The 10,503-nt window shown below is 37.3% G+C and overlaps 1 protein-coding gene across 1 annotated transcript; it reads right to left on the bottom strand.

The window, feature by feature from the left end:
* Positions 1-994: 994 nt before the first annotated feature.
* Positions 995-9,005, bottom strand: LOC107748287 (F-box only protein 41-like). Its single transcript, XM_016563025.1, has 11 exons — positions 8,236-9,005; positions 6,928-7,120; positions 6,514-6,587; positions 5,558-5,778; positions 4,800-4,930; positions 4,637-4,720; positions 2,561-2,676; positions 2,294-2,446; positions 1,461-1,556; positions 1,269-1,387; positions 995-1,197 (listed from the first exon to the last, which is right to left on the bottom strand). Exons 1-11 carry the CDS (start codon positions 8,862-8,864, stop codon positions 995-997), a joined length of 2,019 nt encoding a protein of 672 aa, XP_016418511.1. The 5' UTR covers positions 8,865-9,005.
* Between the last annotated feature and the right edge of the window lie 1,498 nt (positions 9,006-10,503).

Raw genomic sequence — 10,503 nt, 5'->3', positions numbered from 1 at the left:
GTGTGTGTGAGAGAGTCTGTGTGTGTGTCTATGTTTGTGTGTGTGTGAGAGAGAGAGTCTGTGTGTGTGTGTGTGTGTCTATGTCTGTGTGTGTGTGAGAGAGAGAGTCTCTGTGTGTGTGTGTGTGTGTGTGTGAGAGAATAATGTCTAATTTCATATGTGAAATGGTCTAGATCAGGGTCTACCACATTAATTAAATCATAAAATAGTAAAATGTAAATAAATAAATACTTTTAAAATAAAAGGAACGGAAAAGAAACATTAATTCATAAAATATAAAATTTTAATAATAATAAAAAACAATCAAAATCAAACTTACTTAAAATTATATAATTCACAAAAGGTAAAAGTTAAATAATTTGAAAGTAAAAATAATTAAAATAAAACACAAAAAATTAAATAATACACAAAAATGTAAAATGTAATAATAAAAGCAATCAAAATAAAACAAAAAAATTATATAATTCACAAAAGGTAAACATTAAGTAATTTTAACATAAAAAGAATTAAAACAAAACACTAAAAGAAATCATTTATAAATAAGTACAATTTAAATATTAATTTTTTTTAATTAAAACAATCAAAATAAAACACTTACTAAAAATTCAATCATAATAATGTATAAATGAAATAAATATATTTTTTTATAAAAAACTATTAAAATAAAACACTGAAAATTAAAGCATAAAAATGTAAAATGTAAACAAATAATTTAAAATAAAAACCAATTATAAAAACACCTACTAAAAATGAAATAAATCATATTAATATATAATTAAAATAAGTAAATAATTTTAAAATAATAAAAACACTTACTAAAATCACATCATAAAAATGTATAATTACATATAAAATTCAAAATAAAAAGAATTAAATTATAAAACGCCTAAAACTTAAATAAATCATAGTACTGTATAATTAAAATAAATATAAAAAAATAAAAATAAAAAAAAATTATTAGATGTAAAATTAAAGAATTTAAAATAAAAACAGTTCAAATGAAGCACTGGGTCAGTCTTGCTGAATTGAGATGCTCACTGCTGAAGTGCAGTATGGCTCTGGCGGTGACGGGTGTGGAGATGAAGCTGAGCGTGTGCAGCTGCTGGAGACCGTCTCTGCAGATCTCCGCCGCTGCCTCCTGGTTCAGCTCGTTCATGTGATCCAGCTCCAGCTCACACAGGTTCACACAGTTCCTCACTGCAGAAACACATGAGCGACGCTGAACCGCGGTCAGATCTCACATCACTCACGCATCACCTGTCACTCACCCAGAGAGGCCAATCCCTGCACGCCGCAGCTGGCCCCGCCCAATCCCACCCGGCACAGGTTCGGCCAGCAGCGGCCAATCGTCTGCAAGCAGCGGTTACTGAAGCGACTGGGCTGCAGGCTGCAAGAAACCAAGGCGGGAAATCAGTGGTCATGTGATCAGCGCTGACAGATTTAAAGAGACGGATCCTCACCACGGCTGTAGAGGAGCGATGCGCAGCGCCGTGATGTCCCTGCATCCCGCACCCAGAGCCCAGATCACCTCCTGTCCCACTGGATCCGACGCGCTCCTGAACACACCAGAACAACACCAGTAAGTAAGCTTTTATTTGACTTTTACCAAAAGGGTAATATGTGCTGAAAAATACTGAAGGTACAAAAGCCCTACATGCTTTACATGTGAAATATAGCATAATTACTATTAAAATAATAATAAAGATGTAAATCAGACAGGTACTGATTTAAAGTTAAAATAATTTATTTTAAATAAATAAATAAATAAATAACATATTTAGGATTTAAATCATTTAAAATAAAAACAATTAAAATGAAGCAATAAAAATTAAATCATAATAATGTGCAATTTAAATCAATAATTTAAATGAAAGATAATTAAAATAAAACACTTACTAAAAATTAATTAAAACAATGTAACATTTTAATAATTTAAAATAACAATTAAAATGAAACACTAAAAATGTAATCATAATAATGTAAAATTTAAATAATTTAAATGAAAGACAAAATAAAACACTTACTAAAACTTAATTAAAACAATGTAAAATTTAAATAATTAATTTAAATGAAAGATGATTAAAAAAAATGTCTGTCTCTATCTATCTATCTATCTATCTGTCTGTCTGTCTGTCTGTCTGTCTGTCTGTCTATCTATTATATACTTTATATATTAGACTTTTTATAAATAATGTAAATATATCATCTAAAGAAATGTAATAATGTAATATCTAATATTTATTAGTGCAATGTGGGACACTACTATAATGAGTCATGCGGTTCTTTATGTCACCTGTATATGAGCGACTGCAGCACGCGACAGTGACAGCTGACGACCCACAGCGATCTGTCCGTCAGAATGTTGGGACAATGAGAGACACACAGAGCGACGAGACTCCGCCCCGCTGACTTCAGCACCGCCTCCAGCCCCGCCTCCAGCCCGCCCCTCAACACAGAGAGATCCGCACACACAGCTGACAACACACTCCCTACTAAAGCACCGTATACTGACCGTCATGTGAGAGATGTGTGTGTGTGTGTGTGTGTTTGTGTGTTTTACCTGGTGCTGCGTAAATATTCGTCTTTACTCTCTTTCTTGCCACGAGATCGAGGTTTGAGGTTGTGAAGAACGAGAGACTGAGTCTGACAGCACCACTGAGACAGAGTCATCAGGAACTACACACACACACACACACACACACACACACATTCGAGGTCAGGATGACCTACAGTGACCTCTAGTGGTCTGGCTGACTTTGTACTAGTTATGGCTTTAGTTATCTGAGGAAGCCATTTTGGCTGAAGTTATTTGCGGCCTGTATGTGGAAATAAGCTTCTGAACAGGTAAGACTGATGGGAGTTTCTGTCTTCTGTTGATGTTTGCTGATTTAAATGCTTTGCTGGTTTTGTTTGGGCGATTGTTCGCTGGTGCACGAGGACCGGGAGATTTGCTTTAGATTGGATGAAGTATTTGTGAATTCAAGTTGTGCATATAAATAAAGTGTTTACTTAGATTGGTTATTTGTTTGATTTTCTAGTGATGAATCCAAAATACTAAATGTCACAGATGTATATTTACGGAGTAATCCACTGTTTTGTAGAGGAGGGTCAAAATGACAATTCTCACCTGAGATTCGGAGCCAGATTACAGGGGGGTAAAAACGACTTCAGAAAGATTGCAGCATCAATATATTATTTTCACACAAGTCTATTAGTAAAATCTGTTGACTTTAGTAAGTTTTGTTGCATTGTGTGTCAATGGTGACAGTTCAAAACTAGGAAAAAAGCAGTTTTTGTGTGTTTTTCTCCAAAGTTTGCATTGGTGTAACTCAAGAAGTGTTAAAGAGGATCTTAATATCCTTTTAGATTTTGGTTCTTTATATTATTTTCACACAAGTCTATTAGTAAAATCTGTTGACTTTAGTAAGTTTTGTTGCATTGTGTGTCAATGGTGACAGTTCAAAACTAGGAAAAAAGCAGTTTTTGTGTGTTTTTCTCCTAAGTTTGCATTGGTGTAACTCAAGAAGTGTTAAAGATATCTTAATATCCTTTTAGATTTTGGTTCTTAACAAACTTTTCCTTTGGCATATTAATTTTTAAGGCCCTGTAAGGTTCATTACCAGAGATATAGGGATCTCAAAGCGGCTCCATGTGCACATTGTTAGCAGTTTTTGTGTGTTTTTCTCCTAAGTTTGCATTGGTGTAACTCAAGAAGTGTTAAAGATATCTTAATATCCTTTTAGATTTTGGTTCTTAACAAACTTTTCCTTTGGCATCTTAATTTGTAAGGCCCTGTAAGGTTCATTACCAGAGATATAGGGATCTCAAATCGGCTCCATGTGCATTTTGTTAAAATGTATTTATATTCAGTGGTCAAAAACTTTAAATAGATGATACTTTTTTCTTTTAAAGACAAATGTCTGAAGAACAAATAATGCTTAAACTAGAAATGTATCGTTTCCCTCTTTGCAAAATCATACCTGTCTGAGTGCCATAAATATACATTTTTCAAAAGTTTGCATGCCTGTAACTCAAGAAGTATTCAAAATGTCTCAGCAAGATTTTAGATTCTAGTTCTTATCTAACTTTTCTATTGGTATCTTTATTTTTAAAGTCCTGTATGGTTCACACCCAGAGATATGGGGATCTCAATGTGGCTCTAAGTCCAAATTGTTGAATTTTACCCATTTTCAGTGATCGAAAGTCAAATGTGGGTCACTTTGCATACAGATGATACCTGTTGTATTTAAAGACAAATGTCTGAAGAACAAATAATGCTTAAACTAGAAATGTAGCTTGTTTCCCTATCAAAGCAAGTGTGTAAAACGTACCTCCAAATCTCAGGTGAAAATGGTCATTTTGACCCCATCTACAAAATAGCGGATCACTCAGTAAATATACATCCATGGCATTTCATATTTTGGCTTTCTTCTTCATTTATGTAGTTCTTTCACCAAAATGTCTTTACTGTCACTTTTGATCAATTTAATGCATCCTTAATGAATAAAGGTCTGAATTTCTTAAAAAAAAAAAAAAAGTTCTGCTATCAGCATCAACCTGATAGAAAAACAAAGTAAGTCTATGAGATCTCCTCACTAATATGGGGAAACAAACAAGTGTGTGTGTGTTTTCTTGCCTTTGATGACACACGTGCGTTTTCCAGTGTTACTGTGGTCCAAACAGCAGGATGACGTGCAACACTGCACCAATCCTTACACACCTGAAACACACACACACACTGAATAATCAACATTAAAGCACACGGAACACACACTCATATATCTAACACACACACACACCTCAGCGGCGGTGAGCAGCGAGCGCGTGTCCAGATAAGTGAACACACAGAACAGCGCCGCTTTGAGCCGCAGACGCTCCGAACACACAGCCGATTCACTGGGTCTGTTCACACTCCAGTGCAGATCCTGACCTGATCACAACACCATCAACACAGAGAGATAGCAGACACTTTACACCCTAGCAACCATATAGCAACCATCCAGATCACCCTAGCAACCACATAGCAACACCACGGAATCATTGCACAGGAAAAATCTATTACGTTTACTTCAGAAAATGTAAACACGTATTTCAATAATTCACAATAATCAGTTCTTCTCAAGGAATATAGTTCTTTGTAATTGTAGGTGATGCTATATATATATATATATATATATATATGTACACACACATTAAATACATTTTTGTTACTTGAAATAACAAACATGAACTTAAAAAATTAATAAACATAGATATACACTGTAAATTTTGCATGTACTACTATACATACATACATAATACTAGTGTTCAAAAGTTAGTGTCGGTGAGATTTTTTGTGTTTTTTTAATTGTCTTTTAATTTTTAAAGTCTCTTCTGATGAATAAAAGTATTAATTTCTCTCAGAATTGTCTCTCCTATGACTCCAGTGGTTCGATCGTCTGTACAGTAGAAAAACCATTACGCCTATGGAGAGTCCCCACAAGGATAGCTGACCAAATGTGTGTGTGTGTGATTTTGTGTGTGTGTGTGTGTGTGTGTATATGAGTGTGTGTTGTACCCATGCAGCTGTAGGTCCTGTATCCAGTGTGTTGCTGTGTGTCGTCCTGTGATTCTGAGGTGTAAAGTGACCAGTGGTCTGAATCGTCATCAATGTGTGTGTGTTGGATCATCCAGGGCCCCTCGACAGCTCCACACAACACATGCTGATACTGCCGTCTGTCCCAGTGACCCTCACAGCCGCCCGAGCCCACCGACAGCGTGCGCGGCCTCCGCTCGAACCTCAGACACGTCAGTCACAAACCACATCATTACTGCAGCAGATCACAACTAACTAAACTAACTAAAAAAAAAAAAAGTTGAAGTTGAAGCAGTACAATTAAAACCTAAATAGTAATATTTTAATAAAACAAAAACGAATAAAAAATAGCAAAAGACAACACAATCACTAAAAGTACAACAAAAACTGAAATGAAAACTAAAAATATAAAAATAAAAGCTGAATATTAATGAAATCTATAATATATTAAAAATACTAAAATAACACTGCACATAAATTATGAGACCAGGGTTTTTATAGTTAACTAAAACTAAAACCATAAAAATTTTATAAAATAAATGTTAATTGAAATAAAAATAATTAAATTAAATATAAAAAAAAAAACATATTTTTTCCAGGTAGTTGCCAAGGCAACATTTCTCATTGTCATTTATTTTAAATAGATGTAGTAAAATAACTAAAACAAAAATGACTTTTGACATATTTACAAAAATCAATCAATCAATAAAAATCATGAAAACACAAAACAAAATTACTAAAACTTGAACTAAAATTAAAATGAAAATACAAAAATAAAAACTAATTCAAAATATGAAAAAACTATAATAGTATCTCAATGATAACTACACGAGACTCTTATTTATCATGAATTCCACGATGCAACCCATTTATAGACAATATTCTGTTGTGAGGCGTTTGAACAGATGTGATTCTCATGTGCATGTTCAGTAATGTACCTGTAGTGTTGAGCGGCTCTGTGATCAGACAGATGAGAAGATCTCCTGCTCATCCCAGACACGCTGTAACTCCTCTGTCAAACACACAAACACATCCACTGCTGATATATGAGAAATATCAGTCGTCGCTCTATATCTCCAATGATAAGATGAGATTGAAATGCTCCAAACATATAATGCAGTGATTGAGAGCTGAAGAAATAAAGGCTCCTCAGAAGATGTGAGATGTTCTGGAGGCTTGTGAAGATCATTCCTCCGCTGAGGAACAGTGAAAGTAAAGCTTCTGGAAACAAACGCTCCTCAAAAGATCCTGAGGATCAGATTTGAGACTCTAAAACATGATTGATGGAGAATCAAGTAAAGCTGAGCTGCTTCAGTCCAGTAAGTGTTCATCTGGAAACGGACTTTCTGTACCTGGTAGCCTGACGCTCTGCTTCCTGCCAGGTGTCTGTGAGGGGAAGTGACATCATCGCAGAGGTTCTGCAGCTGCGTCTCGGCTCTCTCGGCTCTCTCCAGAAGGTCCTCGATGAAGCGCTGCAGACGGATCTTTGCAGTGGCTTCCTGGAGCGCCGTGTCCCTCACAAACCTGTCCAGATCACACACTTCCCTAAAACACACACACACACGTTAAAACATTCACACGCAAACCAAAAGTAACATTTTTATTTAAAAATGATGCCAATCAAAAATGCATGAAAATGATGAAAAAATGCGGTAATTCAATTTGGGTAATCGATGTTTCACATCCCAGCTAACAGGGAACGTTCTGCCAAGGTTTTCTCAAAGTTATGAATAAACATTCTTCCAATAACGTTAATAGAACGTTCATTCAAATTTATCTTTAAAAATGTTCTTAGAACGTTATTTATACGTTGTTCATGGGATGCTTTTTCTAAAACATTTTAGTTGGATGCTCGTCTGACATTTTAAAAAATGTTGCTACTTGTTTCAGAATGTTCAGAGAACATTCAAAAGTAACATTCCTGTAATATTTGCAAAATGATAAAAAAGGATCGTTCCTTTGTTCAACATTTAAACGTTCAACGTTTTGAACATTAACATTTGAACTGGAACGTGCAAAACTTTCTTAGATCATATATTTGTCAGCCGGGACACTGATCTAGGATCATTTTGATACGTCCACAGTGCTGACATTAATGGCGGGAGACAAAAAAATGCATTCTCTGATACATTGCATCTTTCTCTTTAACGATTCTGAATCAGAATCAATTCTGAGATAAATTTTTCTTCGGATCTTGAGGAAGTCTTGACAGTTGGGCTACTTTTGCACTGTTGCTGCGGGGTTGTTTTTTTAGTCCCTGGGTTGAAACGATCCATGGAATGCGATTTTGACCAAGGGGAACTTCCCCAGAATACGATTTTAATAGCCAATTTCCCCCGGAACGTGATTGGGATAGCTTTGAGTAGCAATTGGGCTGTTTTTGTTAAGCAGACCTGGCAACCTTGTCTTGAGGTACCTACAGATTCCCACCCCTAGCTGACAAATTTACCTTTATAGTAGTTAATTCACGTTGTGTGCATTAAATAAACATTGACATGGTCAAAATGCGCCATCAGAGAAGTTAATTAAACACCGTTCAGTGATTTTGACCCTCCAAAACGTCTGAAACTGAATTTATTTTTATTTTTTTGGCTATTTCAGACGAATATCTTCAGTTACTGTAATTTCGGTGCATCTCTGATCTCAACACAAACACTCACTGTTGCTTGCGCCGCAGTTGTTCATCTCTCTCTCTCAGCTCGTATCTGAGGCTGGCCAGCATCTCCACGGAAATGTCCACCTGCCGCTCCAGTTTGGCAGCCCGCTCCTCCGCATGACGCTTCTCTCTGTGCATGCACTCGCTCTCTCTCCTGGCCCGCCTCACCTCCACGCTCCTCCGCTGCACCTCGTCCTGCAGCGTCTCCAGTTTGAGCGACACACGCTCCTGCACCTCCAGCGCCAGCTGCTGAAGCCGGGCCTCCAGCGCCAGCCTGCCCAGCCATGGCACTCCCAGCTGGGCCACAGCGTGTCCGGCGTCTGCCTCCGCCTCTGCGGCTCTGGAGCTCATGGCGACCGCCAGCACTGGAGACAGAGACGAGGGCAAGTCCCTCTGAATGAGAATCTTTCGGAGCGGACGGGCCAAACTCAAGGCATCCAGGAGCTCCAGCCGCAGAGGACGGTCGATCTCGCTCTCTCGCTGGGCATACAGGGACATGAGTCCGCCCTCAGAGCTCCGTCGAGGGGTCAGACAGAGTTTCTGGCAGGAGCGGGCGCTGGACAGGTGCTCTCCAAAGCCACACGCCTCTCCGCAGGTCGGGCAGCGTAACGGCAGCTCTGTGCTGGTTGACATACTGTGACGATGTGCTCTCACGCTCGAAAAACAACTCCAGAGTCGAGTGGGGAGATCATTCAGAGTTCAGGAGCATTTCAGGAATGTTTCAGGAACATTAGGAGCTTTTTAAGAACGTCTCAGGAATGTTTCAGGAACTTTAGCAGCATTTGAAGAAATTTTCAAGAACGTTTCAGGAAGTTTAGGAGCATTTCAAAAACGTTTCAGGAATGTTTCAGTAACTTTAGGAGTGTTTCAAGAACTTTTCAGGAACTTTAGGAGCATTTCAAGAACATATCAGGAACGTTTCAGTAACTTTAGGAGCTTTTCAAGAACGTCTCAGGAATGTTTCAGTAACTTTATGAACGTTTCAAGAACCTTTCAGGAACTTTAGGAGCATTTCAAGAACATATCAGGAACGTTTCAGTAAGTTTAGGAGCTTTTCAAGAACGTTTCAGGAACTTTAGGAGCATTTCAAGAACATATCAGGAACGTTTCAGTAACTTTAGGAGCTTTTCAAGAACGTTTCAGGAACTTTAGGAGCATTTCACGAACATATCAGGAACTTTTGGAGCATTTCAAGAACATATCAGGAACATTTCAGTAACTTTAGGAGCTTTTCAAGAACGTCTCAGGAATGTTTCAGTAACTTTATGAACGTTTCAAGAACCTTTCAGGAACTTTAGGAGCATTTCAAGAACATATCAGGAACGTTTCAGTAACTTTAGCAGTGTTTCAGGAGTGTTTTGTGGCTTTTAAATAACTTCTGGGGCATTTCAGTAACATTAGGAGTGTTTTAAGTGTGTTTTTCAAGGTGTTTCAGTATCTGGACGTTTCAAAGGTTTTTAGTAACTTCAGGAGCATTTTAGGGGTGTTTCAGTATCTTCTGGGGTGTTTCAAGAGCGTTTCAGTAACTTTCGGGCGTTTCAGAATCGTTTTGGGGTATTTCAGTATCTTCTGGAGATTTTCAAGGGCGTTTCAGTAAACTTTAAGAGAATTTAGGGGCGTTTCAGTAACTTTAGGAGAGTTTTTAGGGCATTTCAAAAGCATTTCAGGGAGTTTTAGTATCTTCTGGGGTCTTTCAATGGCATTTCAGTAACTTTTAGGAGTGTTTAAGGGGCATTTCAGTATCTTCTATCTTTCAGTAACTTTAGAAGCATTTTAGGGCTGTTTTTAGAAGTCTTTTGGGCATTTCAAACTTTTTAGGGGTATTTGAGAAGTGTTTCAGGGCATTTCAGTAACTTTGGGGCATTTTAGGGGTGATTCAGTGTCTTCTGTGGCATTTCAGGAGCTTTTCAGTCCAAAACAGGTTCTTGCAGCATTATCGCACCTGCAAAAGAAAAAAGGAACAAAAGGAATGATAACTTTGAATAAGTTTCATTCAATCAATAATAAATGCACTGGTTTCCATCACAACATGATTTTTTGCCTGTTTGAAGTGCTTCTAAGTTGACAAAATGCATCTGTTTGTTATACATATGAATCTAAAGGTGAGGTGTCTCATTTCTGTGTCCTCCTTCCATCATCTATTGGTAATTCATATTAACACAGTATATGAACATATTCTTCTGTGTGTGTGTGTGTGTGTGTGTGTGTGCGCCTGGTATTCATCACGTTATGGGGACCAAATGTCCCCACAAGTATAGTAATACCAGTAAAT

This window comes from Sinocyclocheilus rhinocerous, unplaced genomic scaffold (genome assembly GCF_001515625.1).
Source record: "Sinocyclocheilus rhinocerous isolate Xijiao unplaced genomic scaffold, SAMN03320098_v1.1 scaffold3214, whole genome shotgun sequence".
Classification (NCBI taxonomy): domain Eukaryota; kingdom Metazoa; phylum Chordata; class Actinopteri; order Cypriniformes; family Cyprinidae; genus Sinocyclocheilus; species Sinocyclocheilus rhinocerous.
Note: the sequence above shows the minus strand (reverse complement) of the source record. Positions and strands in the feature narration are given on the sequence as shown.